This window comes from Leucopleurus acutus (assembly GCF_964270905.1).
Source record: "Leucopleurus acutus genome assembly, chromosome: 1".
Lineage (NCBI taxonomy): Eukaryota > Metazoa > Chordata > Mammalia > Artiodactyla > Delphinidae > Leucopleurus > Leucopleurus acutus.
Window position 1 is genome coordinate 11,514,427 of NC_139142.1, and position 22,970 is coordinate 11,537,396.

Below are 22,970 nucleotides of genomic sequence, written 5' to 3' on the forward strand. Positions count from 1 at the left end.
TCCCACCAGCAGTATACGAGGGTCCCAATATATCCACATCCTTGCCAACCCTTTAGGGTTGTCTTTTACTGTAGCCATTCTAGTGAGTGATTAGTGGTATCTCACTGTGGTTTTGATTTGCATTCCCCTGATGACTGATAGTAATGTCGAGCATCCTTCATGGACTTACTGGCTGCTTGTAAACCTTCTTTGGGGAATTGTTGACTCAGATGCCTTGCCCATTTATATCGCTGAGTTCTAAGAGTTCTGTATATACTCTAGATACTAGATCTTTATCAGAAATATAATTTATAAATGTTTTCTCCCATTCCAGGAGTTGTTTTTTCACTTTCTTCATAGTGTCCTAGAAGTCACAGAAGTTTTTAATTTTGATGAAGTGTTTTCTTTTAATTTTATTTTTTGGCTACTTATGCTTTCGATATATTTAAGAAACCATGGTCTAATCCAAGGTCACAACTATGTACCTATGTTTTCTTCTAAGAGTTTCATATATTGAGCTACTACATTTAAGTCTGTTTCATGTTAACTTTTGTATATGGTGTGAATTAGGGGTCCAACTTCTTTTTAAAAATGTGGCTATCTGATTTTCCTAGCACCATTTTTTTTTTTTTTTTTTTTTTTTTTTGCGGTACGCGGGCCTCTCACTGTTGTGGCCTCTCCTGTTGCGGAGCACAGGCTCCGGACGTGCAGGCTCAGCGGCCATGGCTCACGGGCCCAGCCGCTCCGCGGCATGTGGGATCTTCCCGGACCGGGCCACGAACCCGTGTCCCCTGCATCGGCAGGCGGACTCTCAACCACTGCACCACCAGGGAAGCCCACCATTTGTTGAAAAGACTGTTTTTCCCCCATTGAATTGTCTTGGCACCCTTATGAAGAATTACTGACCTTAAACGTATGGGTGTATTTCTGGACTCTCAATTCTATTCCATTGATATATATTTCTATCTCATGCCAGTACCAGGCAGTCTTGATTATTATATCTTTGTAATAAGTTTTGAAATCAGGAAGTCCTTCAACTTTGTTCAAGATTGTTTTGGCTATTCTGGGTCCCCTGCATTTCCATGTGAATTTTAGAATCAGCTTGTCAATTTCTGCAAAAAAAAGCTAGCTTGGATTTTGATAAAGATTGCATGGAATCTGTAGATGAACTTGAGGATTACTGCCATCTTAAAAATTTTAAGTCTTCCAACCCATGAACTCAGGATGCCTTTCCATTTATTTAATCTTCCTTAATTTCTTTCAATAATATTTTATAGTTTTCAGTGTACAAATCTTGTTCTACCTTTGTTAAATTTATCCCTAAGTATTTTGTTGTTTCTGATGGCATTGTAAATGAAATTTTAATTTCATCTTCAGATTGTTAATGTATAGAAATACAATTGGATTTTGTATACTGACCTTATATTCTGCAAGTTTATTAATTCTTATAGGGTTGTGGGGGTTTTTGGGTGGATTTCTTAGGATTTTCTATATATAAGATCATGTCATCTGTCAGTACAGCTTTACTTCTTCCTTTCCAAATTGGATGCGTTTTATTTTTCCTTGCCTATTTACCCTGGACAGAACCTCTAGCGCAATGTTTAATAGAAGAGGAAAGAGTGACATCTTTGTCTTGTTCCTGATCTTAGGGGGAAAAGTCTTCAGTCTTTCACCATTAAGCATGACATTAGCTTTGGGTTTTTTTGGAGATGCCCTTTATCAGATTGAGGAAACCTGCTTCTATTCCTAGTTTGTTGAATTTTTTTTTTTTTTTAAATCAAGAAAGGGTGTTGGATTTTGACAGATGCTTTTTTGTGTCTGTTGAGATGATCATGTGGTTTTCACCCTTTAGTCTAAAAATACTGTGTGTTACATTAATTGTTCTTCATGTGTTGAATCAGCTTTGCATTCCTGAGATAAATCTCGCTTGCTTAACTGTTTATAAAGAAGAAAACCAAGATGCATGAAGGTTAATGAACTGCCCAAATCTCACAGAAAATTAGTGGCAGAGTCACAAATAGACCCTGCTTTCCCAGCCCATGGCCTCTAGTCTGGCCCTTGTGGGGAGGCAAGGGGATGCAGGGGAAGGTGCAGCATTGTCAAGGCTGGATTAATGAACAGACCCCTCATCATTATTCAACATTTGTGCTGTGCCTCACACATCTCGGAGGTGGTTTTCACAAATACTCGATTTTCCATATCAACACTCTATTTTTCATATCTCCCCATTTCACAGGTAAGTAAGCTAAGGTTTGCTGAAATTCAGTGACGTAAACATCACAAAGTGAGAGGTGGTACCTGGACTTGAATGCAGGTCTTTAGAGTTTAAATCCTGGGTCCTCTGTACTATACTGCTCGCCTGCCCTCTGAGTCCTGTGATTTCAAAGCCTGTGGAAGTCCTTCTACTACCCACTGGCTGACAGAGGTGTCGACCGTCAGCACAGAGCTTTACACTTTTAGCTCATGGCTGTGATCGAAACAGAAAAATCCTCTTAAGAAGGGGAATCATTAAAGTTTTCTTATTCCTTAGGGGTTAATGAACTTTAGGCTCAATAATTTTTAGTTACTTTTAATCTACTTCTGTTTTATCCTTAAATTTAGACTTACCATTAAATTGATTGGTCTTTGAGGGGCACAGAAGCCCCAGGGTTAATGGTAGCTAGATTGCCAGCTTCAAATACCAGCTCTGGCATATTCTACCTGGGTGACCTTGGAAAAATATGTAGCCTCTGTGTATCTCAGTTTTCTAACCTGCAAAATGGGGATGACAACAGTTTCACTGTGCTCACTGTCTACCTCTCAGTGCTATTGTGAGACTGAAGTGAGCCAACATGGGAGATACATTTAGCACAACGCCTGGTGCAGAGCAAGCACTGAAGTGTAGCTTTTGTCGATATTAATGGTTAATCAACTTCCAGTTACTGAGTATCTGCTACTCAAGCACTAGGTTGGGTGGTTTTATGAAGACTAAAACAGGTTCAGAGAAGTAAGCCGTCTAGCCCAAGGTCACACAGCTAGGAAGTGGCACACCCAGAAGTCCAAAACCAAAGCCTCTTAATCACACGGTCCTGAGTCCTGGAGGATGCCTTTGACCCTGAAGGCATTAGAGGGGCCAGGAGGGGCCCCATGGGAAGCAGACAAGTCAGGGCTGTAACCAAACCGAGCTGCCAGGCTGAGGTTGGGGAGGACGGAGAAGACTGAAGGGGAGGATGTGAGAGGAAACAGGCTTCAGCAAGGCAGGCCCCGCTGAGGGCTGACACGGAGATGTGGGCAGTCAGGGCTGAGTGCACAGGGACCAAAGGCCCGGTAATAGACGCCCTGGCAGCTCAGTGCAGGGACCTGGAGAGCTTGCGGGGGCTGAGAGAGCCCTTCCCCAGGGACGCGCCCTTGGCCCAGTCTCGCCCTCACACCGCACACTCAGGTAACACGGTTCAGCCTCCGGAACCCTGTTCGTGCTTCCCCAAGAAGCACCCTCCCACACAGGAGAGGGGGACAGATCAGACAAACAGACCAGGACCTCCCAGTCAACAGAGAAGCCGGGCCCAGAGTTCCCTCGGTTGGTGCAGCTCCCGGGGACCCTTACCCCAGCTCCGCGTACGTGTCCACAGCCCCTATCACGTCCAGCTCCGGGACTGGATGTAAGTGTGTCCCAGAGCTGGGGCCGGTTCGTCGACTCCCTGATTCTAACGATGATCCCAAGCTATGGCCAGCTTTGCACTCCGCCTCAGGAATCCCAGGGCTTGGGGCCAAAGAGAGCTGTCCCACCCTCTGTCACTCTCCACTGTGTGGCAGCAGGTGGACCCTCACCCTCTCTGAGCCTCCTTTTGTCCCTGTCTGTGAGGTGGCAACTGCCCCGCCTCACCCACTCCAAGGATCTGTGGGGAGACTAGAAAAAGGCAAAAACCACAGAGCTCATCGTCCCGCATCTGAAGGCCGCACCTTGAATCTGGAGGCCGCGGGGAGGGTGAAACAGAGGCCGCTGGTCCCACGAACACCAACGAAGTGAAGAACGCTTGCTGGTCCTCGCGCTGGCAGGCGCGCTCGCTTTAAACATCCAGCAAACATTCAGGGCCGGGCTGTGGGCTCCCGGTGCTTACAAACCACGCAGACCCAGCAGCTGGCCGCCCCCTGCACTCCAGAGCAGGTGCTCCAGCTTGCGGGCCCTCTTGGCCAAAGGCGACACTGGGACCAGGCCGAGGACGGCACTTCGGGGGTCAGGCAGGCCTGCGGTACCAGCCCTGCCCGTGGCCCCTACTCACCTGTGTGCAGCTTCCTGAGCCCCCGTTTCCTCCCCCGGGTAAACGGGGACCACACGAGCCACCCAGCAGGGCTGTGTGCAGAATCTAAGCACCAAATACAAGGTGTGAAGCACAGTGCGGGGCTGGGGCTCCATGAAGGATGTGTCTGCCAAGCTACAGGTCGGGGCCCTGTCCCCTCCTCTGTTTCACTGGGAGGTTGGAAGCCACACGAGTCCCTCACTAGAGCTGCTCTGGCGTAAGTCATCAGCTAAGATTGGCTGTACTGCTTCTCTCCACGCTTCGCTGCAGCTCCCACGGGGGTGGACACGCTGAGTGGGTCCTCAGCATTCCCCGGGCCAACTTCCTCCTACTGCGTCTGCAGAGGCGTTTCCCAGACTCCCTTGCAGCTGAAGTTCTGGACTCAGATTGGGTCCCTTTGAAAAGCAGAGTTGAGGTGGGGCCAGGCTGCCTTTCTGCTGCTTTAGATGCACCACTGTTAAGCAGGGCTCTGGGGATGTTAGTCCTGCTGCAGTAGCACGTCCATGCCCAGGTGCTAGCTGAGTGGGAATCAGAGATGGTCCCTCAGGCCGTACCGGCAGCCCCGTGTCCACTGCGTGGTGCTGGGGCGCTAGAGATCAGCTGCGGCAGCGGCCTCACGGTCCCCGGGTCACAGTTCTGACGGTGAGTTCTTGAACATTTTGGTGCCTCCCAGCTCCCCACCTCCCCAATCCTGGCGTGGTGGCAGCAGTTCAGTGGGAGTCACTGCTGGTGCCCAGCCAGGAGCGTCCTTCCCACCACTGCATAAGGGACCTACGTCTATCAATTTCTCCTGCATCTGAGACGGGTTCCATCCATCATGTCCTGATGAAGCTGGAGGCACTTGTCATAGACACCTACAAGGGGTGCAGGCACGTGGGCTCAGCCCTTCTTCCCTCTAACCCACCCTCCCGGGGGCCACCAAAGCCATGTTGGCGAGCACGGCTTCTAACCAGGGGTGGACCCCTGACCTCTGGGACTGTAGCATTTTCTCTCTCTCTCGGGACTCTGGAATTCAGATGCAACGCCAGTGAACCAAAGGGAAGAAGGACCTGTCAGGAGTCAGTCTGGGGCCAGTGGGAGGCCACGATCTGCTGTGTGCACTGACAGTGAATTTGAGAAAAGCCGGTCTGCAGCCAAAGAGCAGAACGAGACAGGCAGGTATGGAGAAATGAAAACAAGAGCCGCAACACTCACGGAGGTCCCGAGTCCGGCCCCTGGGGGAGTCCAGCTGTTTCCCTGCTCGTGGGATCCGTAACACACCCCTATATCCTTATGGGGGGGGGGGGAAGGTCTCCTTCTATCTCAAAGGGAGTTTGTGTGACCTCAGGACCCCAGCACACACCTGGTGCATGGTGGGTCCTGGGCCCCTTCACTTCCCAGCTTGCACTGCACGGGCCTGGCTGCAGGGTCATCACAGAGCAGATTCTAGGGCAGGTGGTCCAGATGCCCAGCTCTGTCTGGTCAAGACCGCCCCTTGGGCAAGCCCCTTCCCCTCAGTTCCCTGCTTTGGAATATAAGAAAGGCTAAAATTCCCCAAATCCCTTTTAACTCTAGTATTCACAGACCATTTGTTGTTAACCACAGAGAATTCAGAGGAAAACCGCTTTCATTTAGATTAAAAGATAGAAACAGACCCCCCCTTTCCCTACTATGCTTTAGGAGCTGTTTGTATAAACCACTCATCACCAGAAAGGGAAAATAATACAAATGTCCATCCACTGATGAATGGAGAAATGTGGTACATCCATACAATGGAATATTACTCAGCCATAAAAAGGAATGAAGGACTGACACATGCCACAACGTGGATGAACCTTGAAAACATCACGCTAAGAAGGCAGACACAAAAGGCCACTTATTGGATGATTCCATTTATACAAAATGTCCAGAATAGATAAATACAGAGAGACAAAGTAGAGTAGTAGCATTTGCCAGGAGATGGGGGAAGGATGGAGAATAACTGCTGATAGGTAGGGGGCTCCTTTTGGGTGCTAAAGAAAACCGATGGGGGTGATGATGGGTACACAACTTTGTGAGTAGACTAAAAACCACTCAACTGTATACTTCAAAGGTATGAACATTAGGGTAAGTAAATTACACTCCAATAAAGCTGTTATATTAAAAAATAACAGTGCTCAGCCAGTGTCTGTTCTAACTAGGTGTGAACTGACACCTCAGCGCTCCACAGTGGCTGACAAGGGCACTTCTCTGAAATCCTGACCTTGACTTACGGGACAATCTACCGAACGTGTGATTTCTCTGGTGGCCCCCGCGACCGAGGCAAAAACAAGATCATTTCCACCATAAAGTGCCGTGTGTCTCTGGCGGCCTGGAGCAGACGGGAACCGCGTGTGGAATTTCACATGTACATGAGCCCACGGCACCAGCAGCTTCTCCACTGTGTTCCCAGATGTGCCGAGCGGCTAAGAGGAAAGAATAGGGCCCAGAGTTTTCTAGAGCTCCATTTCTGCCGTATCCCTTACTGGGTTCAGAGAGACTAAGCAGACCTCTCTCTTCCCCGTCAGCACAGCTCTGTCAGTGTTATGTAGAAGATGGGGCTGGGGTGGGGAGAAGAAGCCCTGGAAGCTTCCCGAAACCTTCAGATGGCTTGCACCGTGTTTTATGCTGCTAAAGGAAGAAAAGATTTAGCTGTGCCATCTGAGGCCTGAAGAACGCATGCCAGGTCCCAAAGGCCCATAATTCAACTCAGTTCAACATGGTTTGCTCAACACAGACTCAAGTTCTTTGGCACCTGTGCAGAAGCTAGAAGACACCCCAGGCGGAGACAAGCATTTTCTCACGGGCTCCAAAGGAAGGAGTTGAAAGAATCTCCGGGTTGGGCTACAGTGCTGTCCCTTCAGCACATCTGGGGTCAGAATGTCAGTGTGCAAATCCTGGCTCTGCCCCTTCCTCCTGTGTGATCTTGGGCAACTAAACCTCTCTGAGCCTCAGTTTCTTCACTTGGGAAATGGGGATAATAACAGTACCCACCTTCCAGGGTTGTCCTGAGGACTCAGTGAGTTCATCTGCGTGAAGCACCCTGCCTGGCTCACCGGAAGTGCTCAATAATAAGCTTTACTGCCTGTTACCGTTCAAGAACCTCCCAGGGCCTGGGCTTCCGCTCCCAAGTAGACTGGCTCGGGATGGTGTCCCTAGCTCAAGGGGCATAGGGCGGAAGGGTGGTTCCCCACATGATGGTTGTGTGACTTGGGAAGTCCCACAGCCTCTCCGAGCCTCAGTTTTCCTCTCTGTAAAATGGGGATAACGATAATGCCTCCCTCACAAGGCAGCTGCGAGGACTGAATGTAAGTGCACAGTACAAAGAGGCAGTAGTTAGTCAGGGCTGCCCAGTTCGGAAACCTGCTCTCCACTTAGTAGCTGGGTGACTGTGGGAAAGTCACTTAACCTCTCTGTGTTTCCCTTTCCTTCTCCATAAGATGGAGATGACCATCGTCCCCACCTCACGTGTTGTCGTGAGGATTAAATGAGGGAATACATGTAAAGCTCTTAGAGCAGGGCATGGCACACAGAAGCCCCATAAGAGCCCTGTAAGAATTCCCTATTTTTCACTCAACACCGGACATACAGCAAGTCCCCAATTAGATGTGGTCACTATAATAATGGTGGACGCAAACACCAGCATCCCAGAACACAAGATGTGATTTCTTTACCCTTATGGGGGCAGGAGGAGTCCAGTTGGAGGGCAAGGGTGTGGCCCACAGGGCAGGAGGACATCTCAGACTGTACGTCAGCCACAAACAGCCTGTACTAAGGGCTTTCCCCAGCCGGGCTGGGGCTCAGGGTCACCGGCCGGCCACTGCAGGGTAGTGTCTGGGCCGCAGCCCACAGTTTCCACAGGAGGAAGAGCTCCTTCTCCTTTTCCTCTCCCACAACAAACAGCTGGCCCAGGAGGCCCGATTACCAGCCTCTGTGGCTCAGAGTGGGAACAGCATGGCTGCGCCCGGTGTCGATATAAATCCAGCATCAGACCTGGTGGGCACCAGATGCAGGCTGGGGCTGGGTGCCCCTGGCTCTGGTTCACAAGCCCAGTGACGCCTCATGTGGGTGGGCAGAGCCCGGGGGGCCGCGGCTGGCGTTTCCACCTCACCTACCCTTCAGCTGTGTGGTAAGGGCAGGAGATGCTACATAAAGTGGACCATGAAATTATCTGCTCAGATTTACCCAGCAAGGTCCCAGAGGGCAGGCTCCATGGCTGTCCTGTTCCCACCTGGATCCCCAAGGCCCCCAACAGTCTGGTACCCAAATATTTACTGACTAAAACAATCCCCTTGGGGCTTCCCTGGGGGCACAGTGGTTAAGAATCCGCCTGCCAGTACAGGGGACACGGGTTTGAGCCCTGGTCCGGGAAGATCCCACGTGCTGCGGAGCAACTAAGCCCGTGCGCCACAACTACTGAGCCTGCGCTCTAGAGCCCACGAGCCACAACTACTGAGCCCACGTGCCACAACTACTGGAGTCCACGTGCCTAGAGCCCGTGCTCCGCAACAAGAGAAGCCACTGCAATGAGAAGCCTGCGCACCGCAATGAAGAGTAGCTCCTGCTCTCAGCAACTAGAGAAAACCCGCGTGCAGCAGCTAAGACCTAATGCAGCCAAAAATTAAATAAATGAATAAACAAATAAATTATTTTTAAAAAATCCTCTTGTCTGCAAAGTGCCTGAAACCCAGGGCCCAGCACATAGGAGGCACCTAGCAGAGACTAATTCCCTCTCCCTGACCCTGGGGATGAGCACAGCACCAGGCCTCCAGGGATTCTGGCACCCATGACCTTTCTAGAACATTGCTTATGGTCCAAGCAGGGGAGGGCATGCGAAGCTGGGTATAGCAGAAACCATGAGACTAAAGCACACTGTGACCCAGATGAACATTTACTGAGCACCCATGTGTCACACAGTGCACAGAAGCAGTGTCTAAAGTTCTATCTCACTTACTTATCTTATTTACAGAGACCCAAGTGCCATCGGCCCATTTTGTGGATGAGGAACTGAGGTTTAGCAGATGGAGCAGCTTGCCCGGGGCCAGGGTGCTGGTGAGTGGTAGAACCGAGATTCGAACCCGGGACTTCTGGACTCCAGAGCCTGCCTCCCAGCCCGTCCCCGACCATGCAGAAGAGCTGCACACCAGACGGCCTGGCGTCACTCCTTGACACCTGCAGCCACGCTGGTTCCAAGCTGACCAGAGGGACGGATTCTGCCCTCTTCCCAGTGCCCCACCCCCTTACCCCTTCCCTGGCCCCATGCTTCCTTCCTGGGGTCCAGTTTAGAAGAACATGAGCTCCATCCACCCCGAAAGCCCCTCAGGGCCTCCCTACAGCCGCAGATGATCGTGATGCCACAACCGGAGATGAGCTGAGAAGATGAGGAGGGCGAGCGGGTGGACGGAGGGCTGGATACTCGGAATTTCTCACAGGGCTGTGTCCCATCCACTGGCTCTAAGTTCCTGTAAGCCTCTGTCCACGCCAGCCTCGATTTCCCTTGGCTGCCGTACACACCTAAACGGGTGGCAGCCGCACGACTCTGTTCCCACCCCTGCTCCTCACGCTGAGGGGGGAGGAGGAGGTGGAGAGGAAGTCACTTGTGGTTTCCCAGGGCAACACCTGGAAACACTTCCGCAGGGACACAAAGCGAGCTTTCCACAGGGACACAGGAAGCCCCGGCCCGTTCCTGAGGGCGAGGAGAGGCAAGCGCTGGGCGGAAGCTCACAGCACTTGGCCCTGCTGCGGGCCGGCCCAGGGGAACGTCCCGGAGCCCTTGGCTTGAAGAGGAATGTGGAACCAACTTCAACAGGAAGCCCCTGCCCACCGGGAAGGGCAGAGCTCCCTGGGGAAGGGCTCATGGGGGTGGGGACCTGGTCCTGGCCTTTGCAAGACAGCAGCATTATAAGCACCGCCGCCCGCCCCGGGAGGTGACCTGCCCAGAGTCCCTGCAGGGAGCTAGACCCGAGTTCCCATAAGCCACTTCTCTAAGGAGCATCAGATCCTGGCAGCAGGACAAGGGGAGGAGGTAGTTGGCTCTGGGGCAACCCCACAAAGTCCTGCCAAACTCAAGGTTTCAAGGAAATGGAAAGATGAGTTGCCCTGACATGGGGCTGCCTCACTTTATAGAATAGCAGCTACCGAAAAGGGCGCATCCCTTCCCTGCTTTCCTGCAGAGCCGCGGTCTATGAGCAGCATCAGGACCAGGATCCAGACGCACCGGCAGCACAGGGTGGTGGGGACGGTGACCCCGTCGGGCCGCATGTCTGTAAAATGGGGATTGCATCCGCCTCCTGGGGCTGGAGAACAGAACACCCCGAAGAGTAGCCCCTTCTCAGTCCGACTCCCCAGCAAGGTAGGCTGTTTCCTGGACAACGGATGCATCTCCCTCTCTGTGGCCATACTCCAGGCCTCCCTGGCATCTGGCGTCCAGGTCCTGAGGAACTGAAACCCCACTGGTGATTACAGCCCCTGTTCTCAGCCCCACGTGGACTTGGCTGGTGATGTGACGGCTCGAGGCTATGTGCAGTACCCAGGGGACTGTGTCCGGACCTCTCAGGACCACAGAAGTAAGAAACGCTAGGTGGGGCAGGCCCGTCCTGGTCCATCAGCCCTGGAGCAGGCTCTCCTCTGGGTGGACACACCTCCCTCCCAGGATTCCGCCCCACAGGAAGCTTCTTTTTCCTGCATATCTAAACGGATGATCTGATACAGGTTTCCAGGATCTGAAGAAGACCACCCTTCCCTCCCTCAGTGTCCCAGCCCCAGTCCCAGGGGCCAAGCTCCCACCCAAAGACAGTTCGACCTTTAGCCCACCAGACTAGCTGGCTGAGCATGACCTTTGCTCCCACAGAGTGTTCCGGAACGTGGGCCGACGTGCCAGGGATGTCTTAGAGGCAGGCCGAGATACAGATCCCTCAGCCCTCTGGTCAGCAGAGGGGGCCCTGGGGAGGACCCAACCCCTGGGCTGGGCCCCTCTGTGACCTCAGTGGGGGAAATACATTCCACTTTCTGGGTCTTCCCTTAATGTGAAAGAAGGCTGGGAGGTGCTGACCAGGAGCAGCAATTCCTAACCTGGCCTAGGCCCCAGGAATCCCCTTGAGAAGGTTTGAAAATGCAGGTTCCCAGGCCACGTTCCAGTCCTTGGACTATCTGGGTTTGGGAACCAGGCCCTGAATTTGGAGAAGAGCCCCGGGGAGCTGTGCCCAGCACGCTCTAGAGACTCTAATCCAGAAACTCCGAGGAAGCCCTGTGACTGCAAATAGAACCTGTATTTTCCAGATGAAGCATGGGGCAGAGTAGCCCAGTCCAGGAGGGCCCACACCATCTATTTGGGAAGCAGGAGTGTCCCCATAAAGATGGGGACGAGGGGCTGGGGCAGCCTCTCCCCTCTACCCACCCCCCCCCCCAAGCCATGTCCCAAATCAGGTGCGGTCTGTTAGCCTGATGTTAAAAACATAGAATTCTTTTCAGAAAAATATCAAGTTCTGGACTTGAAAATTTGGAATTCTGCTGCCTCTCAGGATGGCAGGACACCAAGAAAAAACCTCTGAGATGAGGCCAAAGAGTTCAGGCCTTCATTTCCCATCGTGGACTGCAGAGGAGTTTGGTTAAAGATGAAGGCAGACTGGGTGTGTCCGGGGATCCTCTCGCGCACGAACTCCTGAATTCATTCATTTGACGGATATCTACTAAGCACCTACTACGTGTCGGGCTTGGGCACTGGGGATACAGTGAATGAAACAGACAAAGATCTCGGCCAGCACGCAGCTGATATTTTAGCCGGGGAGACACAAGATAACCAAATAGATAAAATACTTAAATTAGGGTGGTCAGGGAAGGCCACACTGAGAAGGTGACGTTTCTGCAGAGACCCGAAGAAGGCCACACTGAGAAGGTGACGTTTCTGCAGAGACCCGAAGAAGGTGAGGAAAGGAGCCATATAGATAACTGGGGAAAGCGCATTCCAGCAAAGGCAAGCGCAAAGGTCCTGGGGCAGGAGCACACCTGCTACTGTTCTGGGAAGGACAGTGAGGAGGCCAGTGTGGATGCAGCAGAGGTGAGGTCAGCACGGAGCTGGCAGTCAGATGACACTGGGCCCGTCCAATGAGATGGGAGGACGCTCAGGGCTGGGGGCAGAGCCACGCCTGTTCTGACTTACTTATAGGTAGGAGATGTCATCAAATAGATAAGGTGTAACTGTCTAAAGGTCATTTATGGCCTCAGAATATCCTGTCCCAGCAAATATACAACGCATGGGCAAAACAGCCTGCCTGTGCTGGAAGGGCTGGAGAGTCTGAGCGTGTCCATAAAAGTAACACACATGGCTGTTTCTCTTACTGCATGGGAAAGCCTCGATGCCCTGGGCATCTGAGTGCAGTCACTAGGGGCTACTGGCACTTCCCAAGTCTCCATCTGGCCGGCCGTCTGGCACACAGGCTCCCCAGCCCGGGGCTGTGCCTGCATCCCAGTGCAGCTCTAACCCACAGTTCAGCACTTAGGAGGTGTTCACCGAGTGACTTAATGCCCACCCTTCCCACCAGCCTCCCCCGCCCTCATGGGTCCAACTCTCCATCCTGAAGACCCGGGGTTGGACCCTCGGAGCCCCCAGCAGTGTAGCCCGGGAGCCCCCGCCGCCCCCGAACTCACCGGGCATGGAGAAGGGGGACAGGAAAGCGGCCTCGACCAGCTCTGGCTCTGGGGGTGGCGGCGGCTGCTCCCGCTCCTGTTGCAGCTCTGCAGGGTTTTCCACAGGAACATTCCCGTTCTCGATGCTCTCGTGTCTCCCGTTCTGAAGTGGCTTGCTGCTCACACCGTTTGCCGAGCTGATCAGCCTCTGCCTCTGTGCGGACAGGAGGCAAGACAGACACCCAGGCGTGTGACAAAGTGTCGCCCATGTGGCGGCCCTTAAGGGTTTCGAGAACGACGCCCCTGGAGATGGGTTTGCCTGAAAAATGGCCTGGGGACTTTGGAATCCAGCTAAGTTTGCTCATTTCCACTTGCACCAATACCAGCGAGGGTATCAGTCAGAACCCTGGGCCTCCTCTTCTTAGCGCCAACCTGACAACCCATCCCATGTCACTGGATGACAGCGATCATTCTGCATCCGCCCAGTAGATGGTCATAAACCACCTGAAGACAGTCACACAGGAGAGACTTTGCATAGTTTAAAAAATTTTTTTTCCACACAAAAAGTGCATTTATATTATGTGTCCAACAGCCCGATGATGGTTCACATCAAGATATAGAACATTTCCAGCCCCTCCAAAGACTCCTTTAGGGTCCCCTCTCTCCGGGGGTAACCAAGGTAACGCCATTCTGACTTTTATAAACATCAGTTAGTTCTTCCTGAACTTGAGCTTCCTACAAATGGATTCAAAGAGTACATATTATTTTATGTCTGGCTTCTCTCACTCAACTGAATATCTGTGAGGTTCACCCATGTTGCTGCACACAGCAGTCACTTGATAGTTTTCAGGGCTGTATAGTAGTCCATCCTGTGACTAACACACAACATATCCTTTGCTTGTTGATGGGCATTTAGGTTATTTCCCCTTTTTGGTTATCACGAAGAATGCCATGAACATTTGCGTACACATCTTTTTGTGGACATATGCGCTCATTTCTCCTGGGTATTTATCTAGGAGTGGGGTTGCTAGGTCATAAGGTAGGTGCAAGTTGAACCATTTTACACTCACACCAGCAACGGATTACAATTTCAGTTGCTTCCCATCCTGGTCAACGTTTGATACTGTCAATCCTTTTCATTTTAGCCATTCTGGTGGATGGGCGGTGGTATCTAATGGTGGTTTTAATCTGCATTTCCCTAACAACGAATGATGTTGAGCATCCTGATTGGGTTAGTGGCCATTCGGAAGGCCTCTGCTGTCTAAGTCTTTTGCCACGTGAAATGGGTGTGCTCTGAACCGAACCGTCCCCTTCCCTCCCCCATCTCCTTGTAGCTACTGACCAAGTCTGCCTCCTTTCTACCCAAGCAGAAGCTGACTTTGCTCGCCAAGTCTGTGGGTTTCTACGAAACCAGGGAAACGTAGAGGCCACATTTCAAGAAATCAACAGGTTTTCATGCTCCCAAGAATCTGTTTGCGTTTGCACAGCTCATCTTTGTCTGGCTCCCATTAAAAATATTTATGGGGCTTCCCTGGTGGCGCAGTGGTTGAGAGTCCGCCTGCCGATGCAGGGGACACGGGTTCATGCCCCGGTCCGGGAAGATCCCACATGCCGCGGAGCGGCTGGGTCCGTGAGCCATGGCTGCTGAGCCTGCGCGTCCGGAGCCTGTGCTCCGCAACAGGAGAGGCCACAACAGTGAGAGGCCCGCGTACCGCAAAAAAAAAGAAAAAAAAAAAAAAAAGAGGCATAGGTTACAACACGAAGGAGGTGACGGATCCACATGCTGAGAGAGACAAACCAGAAGGTTTCTATAGGTTTCTCAGTTTCCTTCTAGAGTTGCTCTACTCATAGAGAACAGGTGTGTGTGTATTCATTCTTTTTTTGCCCTGAATAACAGTTAAAATAAACAATCCATACTTCAGACTAGCCTTTCTCCAATTAGTTTTACTCTAGTACTTGACAAAATACTTAGCAGAACATGGCAGGCATGGTATTTGATTGCTACCTGCCTTAAAATCCTTCCCGATAAGACCATTTGCTGCCTGTGCGTGAGGTTTGGGCTTCCTTCCTTCAACAGGTGCGGTGATAAATGCCAGCCTGGCAGAGGACACCCCAGGCCCAACACCAGAAAGTGTGCTGACAAGCCAGGGCCCCCTCATACTGCCAGAACCCATCCGAGGCCACTCGCTCTCATGGTCTCATGGTCCTTGAAGCAAACTCACCTCGTTAATTATGATCCTGCTGGCCATGCGCAGACGAGTCCTGGGCCCAAACTTATTGGTGATCATTACGCGTAAGCCTGCTTCTGGGAAGGTGAACTTGGGAGGGCTGGAGCTCATGACCTCATCCACCATCACCACTGGGTCTTTGCTGTACTGCGGCTCCTCCTTCACTATATTGAGCACAAAGCCATGATTAGCGCTGAGATCCCCCGGGGCCAAACCCAAGGGCTGGGGCGACTGGCTTCCCCTCTCGGTGCAGACTTCTCGGGCTGTGGTCTCGGCAGCTGGTAGCCGCCTGGAAGCCTGGCTGCAGCTCATCCCCTTAGTCAAGTGGGCCACTGGGTCTGAACCGCCTGCAAGCACTGGACAGAGCCCCAAAGTCCCCCTGTTACAGGACCACTCCCCCATCCCCACTGCCAGCCCCTCCGCCAATCGATGCCCCTCTCTTCTGGGGCCCAGTCTTGGCTAATTGCAAGGGTCTTTCAGTTCCTCATCTAAGCCTCACAGGGCAGCCCGCCTACAAAGTGGACAGGATTCCTGCCACCTCTCACCCCTGACTCTGAGAGGATCTTTCTTTCCTGCTGTTTACAGAGGCTCAGACAAAACTTTACAAATTGACAAGGGCCCCCTGGGATGGAAAATGCTGGGAGGCACCAGACAGCACCGGCCCTAAACTTCCCACGAGGCCACCTGCTCTGTCTTAGAGGAACCATCTCCACCTGGCACAGAAGGATGCTTCCAAATTTGTTCTCCATGAGGTAGGCAGTGAGGTCAAAGACCTGGCTCACACGCCCTGGGCGAGGCAACTGAGACCCAGGAGAAGCCTGCTTGCGGAGCGTGCACGGAGAGCTGCTGGCCGAGCCCAGTGTCTCCAGTAAAACCAGCACCCTCCGGCAGGGAGGCCACTCTCTCTGACCCTTTGCTTCCACTCATGAGGCCGAAGAACACATCTCCCCAGTGCCCAGGCCTGCCCTGCCACCTTCCCAAACATGCTCCAAGCTCGAGTCCTGGGGGGGTTGACATTTAATTCCAGAGCCGCAGAGGGTCCAGAAACAGAAGCACTCCGGAACACAGCACACAGAAGCAGGGGGCTTTCCCCTCCAAGGGGCTATCAAGGTGGATATGCCCATCCCTCTCCACTGGTCACCGGCTCCCGGTGAGTGTCCTTCCTGGATAACAGGGTAACCAGGAGTAGTCGAGAGCAAACCTAAGCAAGAGTTAATGGCACAAACACGAACAAATGCACACCAGCCACACACACCCTCACCGAAGAGGCAGCAAGGCTCAGCAGACAGGAGGCGTGTGGTTAGAACCAAAGCCAGGAGGACCATGCATTTTTTTGGAGACAGACACTAACCTCCAACAAGGCGTGCACTGGACTCACGGATTTTGTTTTGTAAATGCATGTGTTACGGCTTGGATGAAAGCAGATTACTTACAATTTAGAAGAGGAGAAGAGTTAAGGAGACAAAGGCCAACAGAGATTGCCAGAGGTGATTAGCGTGCGGTGGACACCGGGGAGTCTGGGACAGCATTCTCGATAGTGGCCCAGATGCCAGGGGGTTGGTTATGTGAAGGAGGGTGTTAGTAGAGGGGCTTCGATGCTCGGGGCCTCTGGCCTTCGGGAGGGCCCCCTCTCCTGGCTCGGTCCCACTCTGAGGATCGGGGAGTCCCCGTGCCCGCTGCCCCGCCCTGCTTCAGGAAAGCTGGACTCCTTCCCTCCTCTGCAGCCTGCACCTCAGAGGGAGGGGGGAACCAGCAGAACAGCCGCAGGCTCCGTGGGTAGAACCAGCCCTACCGTGGGCACCACCTGGGGGAACAGACGAGCTCAGGAGGAGGGAAGAGCCATGATACCTGACTCCTCAGGCACCTCGTCCTGGCACCGCCCACCAAGTGGCAGCACAGGGTGATATGTCCCAGCCAAGGGCGCCGGCCCAGCAGGGAACCCAACCAGGTACAGCATGTTTCTCCGGCAGTTCAGCCTAAGGCCAGGTATCCTTCCCTCTCTCCCTGCTCCAAGCCAAAGTTGTGTCTAGGGCCAGGGCAGCTTGGAAAGGACCCAGAGTGAGCCCAGCCAGTGATCAAGATGGCCTTGGTTGTCAGGCCGTGGTCAAGGCCACCTGACAGCCAACAAGGAGAGGCCAGACCCCCAGCCGTGACAGGACACGAAGGCGTGCCTTCCCGCCTTCCCGCTCGTCACCTTTTCTTGGTGTATCGTGTTCTGCTTTCTTGAGCTGGACTGAAGTGTGATGTAAAAAACGTGTAAAACTTGTAGGGAGAAAAAACCCCAAACAACTGTACGCAGAACAAAGTTGGAGGAGGCTATTCCCCTCGAGAGAAAACTGGCTCCAGCTGACTTGGTGAGCTGAACTGTAGGACCTTTAAGAACATTTAAGTACATAAAGGTATTTAATAGAAGTGGGGGTAAAAAGGCAGTGTGTCCTCTCCTGTCAAGAGGTTGGGTTAAAAATGTTTTATTTTACATATATGGGGAAATACCAAAGCTGATACCAGCAAAGCCAGGGGTGTGCGTGTACGTGTCTTCCTGAAATAATTTAGTAGCCAGCAATCTTTGACAACCCTGGATGGGGTAGTTTGTACGACCTGCCTGAAGGCTGAGGACCAGGGGAGAGAAGCTCCGAGTTGGAAAGATTCTGTGGCAGCACCGTGAGAAAAGGCAGAGTCCCGGAGCCCCGGTCTCCTCAGGCCCCTCCCCATCCCCCGGGATGGTACAGGCGCTCCTTCTTCCTGCCCCTGTCAGTCTGTCTGCTTCTAGGGGACAGCGCCCTGCACACGGCCCTCTGGGAGGGAAGGGGCATCCACCAACTGGGGCTGTATCTCTGGGTTTCCCACCTCTCCAGTTCCAGGCCTACATCCCCCAACCCCCCAAATCTTTTCCTCCTTGGCCTTTATCTAAGCGCATTCACCCTGATAAGAGCTGGAGGGAGACCTATATTCGCACCTTTCCCTGTGCCTGGGGGCAATCCTGTGGCTAGTCTTCCAATTTTTTAGAAACTGCCCTGGGTTTCGAAATTTGGGGAAAAGCAATAAACTTGTGGGAAATCCTACTGTCGTGGGTACAAAAGTGAGGGAGACAGGCCACCAGGGAGCGCCTGGAAAGGCCCTGCACGGGCTGTGGCCTTGGGGCAGCTGGGATCAACGTGGAAGAGGAAGTGGCTCACGTCCCTGCCCCGTGGCACTGGGGACGGGCCTCTTCCGTCAGCCACAGTGGCGGCAGGTAGCTCCCGGGGCTGGCACCTGAGGGTGCGGCTACTTCCCACTGGCCTGAACGACTCCGCATGTGGAATCTCTCTTCTTGCCACGGAGGTCCAGAGGACCCCAGGAGCACTGATCTCCCTGGACGAGGGCGGCCAGGAGCAGCCTCTGTCTTAGGAAACTGTGGGTGGGGATGTGCCGCGGTGTCCGTGGGGCTAAAATCCAGACCAGCAGCCACGCTGTCCCCTCCCCTTCTGAGACCGGGGCAGCCTGCTCTGCTCAAGAAACAGGACACACGGCACAGCCCCGCCCTCTGCAGGCCTCCTTCCTCACCCCGCCCGCCCGCAGGCAGGCCTCGGCAGCCAGGCTGTAGCCTCGGCCGCACTCATACCCTCTCCCCACCAGCCTCCCTCCTTCCACGTGGAGAAATCCACTCCTCACTCAGCACCCACGACAGGTGCCTTCCTACTGGGGGTTACCTGGGACGGGACAGGGCATGCTTGCCCAGAGCACACATGGGGGGAGCTCCTACCCTGACCCACCCCAGGGCGGAGGCTGGGGAGAGGGCCTCGGAATATAGATTTCGGCCTCCGCGTGTCCCAGACACTGGCAAACAGTCCGCTCTGAGACATCAGTGACACCACAAAGGAATTAAAGTTACCTGAAAGAGGGGGTGGCTTGCCCAAGGCCATGAAGAACAAAGGAGAAATACTCCTCGGGTAGCTGGTCCAAGGGGCTCTCTCCTGGTTAAAGGAGCCTCTAGCAACACTGTGGGTGGAACTCAACAATGTCAGCTTAAGCTGTTTTTTTCTAGATCTTAACTCCAAGAATCTATTCAGGCCTTAACACAGGTCTTGGATGGGAAAGAGTGTGAACTCTCTCGCCTTCCTGGCAGCTGTCCCCACAGATGGAGTCACCTGGTAACTGGCTGGATTAAGAGTTGAGGACAAGGTTTCCAAGGCAGGAGCTGGTCGGGCACAGACATTTGGGGAACCTGACAGACACGGGCTGGCTCCGGAGGCCCAGAACCCCCGGACAAGGGGCCAAAGAGAAGCTGAGGAGACCAGACCACAGTCCCCAGGGGAAGGGGCTCCCACCAGGGCTCTCGGGGGTGGGTCTGGAAGTCCTCGAAGTTCCGTGGCACCCTTCCCGGCCTTGCTGTTCATCTCGGCAAGGAGCCAGTGGTCTCTCTAGAACAGAGCTCTCCAGAACCGGGCCTGGCATTTGAGAAACCACAGGGAGACGGAGCCCGCTCTGCCTTCCCAAGTCCTCAGCTTCCTGTCACTGGCCTTTGACACGGGTCAGAGATGTAATTCACTGCATTTCAGGAAAGCCAAGCAGGGCTTGAGACTGCCTCGGGAGGCTTGGGGCGACCCCCAAGGACGTGACCGCGGACTCTTGATTCATCCTTCTCCCATCTAAGTGAACGCCCACCTGAGCCACACCTCCTAAATGACGCGCCCTCCTCATTCAGGGTCCCGTGGCCAAGAGGAAGAGTGACCATTCAGAGGGAGTGTGTGTGCACGGAAGAGAAGGGGAGAGTACTTTCAACGACATGGCTTGCCCGCTCCTGTCTGCTCAGCCTTACCTTGCCCCAGCAATGGCATGGAAGGGTCATCAGAGCTACTACCACAGTAATCATTACCATCCTCCAGCTCACTGCTGACCGTGTTGCCATTTGCAATGGTCTTTTGTTTGACTGTGAAAAAGGCCTGCATCTTCACATTGTACCTGCAAGTCAGTTAAGGCGGGAGGTCAGAGCTGCGGGATAGACGGGGCAGGGCCCTCCCCCACCTCCTTCCCCTGTGCACCTGCAGTGAGCATGGCCCTGGGGGAGCCGGTGGGGGGGCTGAGGCTTCTCAACCCAGCTGACAGAGGCTCCTGACCACAACCTTGGGATGATGTGCGCTCGCAGGGGGTCTGCTCCTCCTGAGCGGGCCTCCTGGGGCCGTAGGAGACCTTCAGCCCGAGAAAATGACTGACGCCTACCTCTGCGTGCTATAAACCTGTCCTGACAAGAGAAGTTCAGCCCAGCCTCGGAACAGGCTCGAAGCAGGTGTTCCCAGGCCTGGCCTTGCTCCCGTGCGCTGCCTGGGGGCCTTTCCCTGTACCATCCCAGCCAGCACTGCTGCCCACACCGAGAACAGACTCCATCCCAGACCCCAGGCTGGTGGCCCCACTGCAAGGCACTCAGAGAGGAGATGGCTTAAGGACCATTCTCTTGCAGTTTGACAGCTTATCACCCATTTTTAGAAAACATTATAAACGTTTTAGGTCAACAGGGGATTCAGAGCGTCGTAAACCTCAGTGGTGTTTTCCTTTTTAATTACCTGCGGAGGTGTGAGGAGAAACTGACAAACTTGAATGTGGCTTAGCTCGTGGGTTGCCTTTTTTTTTCTTTTAATTGTAGAAAAATACATACCACATAAAATTTGCCATTGTAACTATTTTCCATTTTTACGTGCACAATTCAGTGGTAGTAATTACATCCGTAAGCTTGTGCAACCATCACCACTATCTAGTTCCCAAATTTTTAGTGTCCCGAACAGAACTCTGTTCCCATTCACCATGAGTCACTAATTACGCCCTCGCCCAAGCACCTGGTAATCAAGCTCTACTTTGCTGCCTGCCTCTAGGAATCTGCGTCTCCTCAGTACCTCACCTAAGTGGAACCGCACACTATTTGTCCTTTTGTGACTGGATCCCTTTCACTCAGCATAATGTTCTCAAGGTTCATCCGCATTTGTGGCATGAGTCAGAATTTCCTTCCCTTCTTATGGCTGAATGTTAATTCATCATGGGTAGTTTTGAGATGATTCTGACCTGGGCAGCTTCTGGAGGGCCTCAGGGTACACAAGCCTGGCGCCAAGGTCTGCATCTTTACAACTACAAGCGGTGCCCGGTGCAGTTGCGCAAGGTGGCAGCCCCGAGAGGTGGCATTTTATGAAGTCTGACAAAATGGAGGTGCCCGGCTCTTTCAAAAGAGTGGCATTAAATTATCAGGCGATTTATAGAGTCAGCACAAACGAGCGGTCACCCTGCGGCACGGGCCAGGGGTGTGGACCGGGCTGGGAGAGAGGTCCCCTCTTGCTATTTGTTTTGGGAGTGGCCTCAACCTCCCCCCGACCAGCCAGCCACCTACCCCGGCCCAAGTGCGACAGCACCCTAACACAGAGGCTGACTATCTCTCTCCCACTCTGGCTGCCCCAGCAGGGTGTCCCCCAGAGAACTGGGGTGGCCAGAAGTGACCGCAAGGGCTGAAGGAGGTTTCCTTCCTGCTCGGACAAAAGGCTACAGCAGGATGTGAGACCAAGGGTGAGACAGCCCAGAAGAGGAGAAGGGCACTTACTTCATGATCAGAATGTAAAACACGTACAGGACGATGAGCACCAGGCCTTCCCACCTCAAAGACAGAAAGGAGACTGGTTAGAGCCGGGAGGCCCGCGGCGCTGAAGGCTGGGAGTGACCAGCGCGGCGGGCGGAGCAGGGGGCGTGGTCCTCTCACCTTCCTCGACCCAGCGCCCGGCCCAGGACCCAGGCATGCGGGCGAGCCACCCAGCCCCCAGCCGTCCCACGGTCTGAAGCTCGCTTGGTAACAGAGAAGGCTGAGGGTGGGGCCTTCTCAACTACAGGGGTCTCATCGACACGGCTCAGGAGGAGCTCCCCCAGCTACCTAGAAAAAGGAGGGCCCAGGGCCACCTCATCCCAGACTCAGGGAGGGGAGGAGCCTGGAGTCATGATGCTAAGAGGCCCTATGGTCACCCGAGATTCTGGCCAGCGACAGGAGAAGCTGTGGGTGCAGGTGGGAAGGGACCCTAAGAACTGCCTGAAGAGATGGGCCAGTCACAGGGGCTGGGCTTGGTGGGGGTCTTTCTGGGGTGCACTCTTATCGCCATCCTGCAGAACCAGCGTTCAACCCCACACATGGTGGGGATTTTTGTAGCTCAGAACACAAGTCTCTGAGGAGTCACACAGCTTAATTTGTTGGGTCATCTGACAAGTGTGTCCTGAAGACCTACTATGTGCCTGACATGAGCTACAGTCATCTTGGGGAGCTCTTCCTCTGCTAGCCCACAGCCCAGCAGAGCCACAAAGGGGTCTGTAGATGACCCGACCACCCCCTCAAAACTCCATCTGCAGATGAGGAAAAGGAGACCCAGAAAGGGAGAGACTTCTTGGCTCACACGGTGGGTTAGGACCCAGAACCAGGATGCTCTGGGCCCATAGCACGCAGCCGCTCGCATCAGTTCTCCTGAATCTATGCCCAACAAATAACCACATACAGGATGCAGACCTGAATCATGGTCAATGAAGAGAACCGTTTTTATGGCTTATGGATATAAGATACATTCATGCCCTATAATTAGAGTGGCAACATCAACCTCTTTAGAAGTTTGTGCTTTATGCATCTTGATTAAGAAATCACTTCCTACCTCCATATCATAAAGATGAGTCCCTATATTCTACCCTAAATTGTTTTAATTTTGCTTTTCACAGCGAGATCTTTAATCCCTCTGGGATTTATTCTTGTATAAGGTGTGAGGGAACGAGCTGATGTTATTTTATTCTATATGAATTCCTCATTTTTGTAGTATGAGGACCGCTCCCGCCTCCCCCAACTCACTACCTTGTCATGATTCCTGTCGTATCCCCC

The 22,970-nt window shown here is 53.2% G+C and overlaps 1 protein-coding gene across 2 annotated transcripts in view; it reads right to left on the minus strand.

Annotated features, from left to right (window-relative positions):
• The window catches only part of SLC24A4 (solute carrier family 24 member 4), a gene marked incomplete at both ends in the record, with an annotated part of 170,711 nt that overhangs the window by 22,047 nt on the left and 125,694 nt on the right, over positions 1-22,970 (minus strand). Inside the window, 4 exons of one of the 2 annotated variants that reach the window (XM_082841982.1) lie at positions 12,900-13,092; positions 15,101-15,270; positions 19,962-20,047; positions 21,666-21,719. In XM_082841982.1, the coding sequence (XP_082698108.1) occupies positions 12,900-13,092; positions 15,101-15,270; positions 19,962-20,047; positions 21,666-21,719 (503 nt within the window). Of the gene's footprint in view, positions 1-12,899; positions 13,093-15,100; positions 15,271-19,904; positions 20,048-21,665; positions 21,720-22,970 lie in introns of both variants that reach the window. The other variant, XM_082841981.1, reaches the window with a different exon arrangement.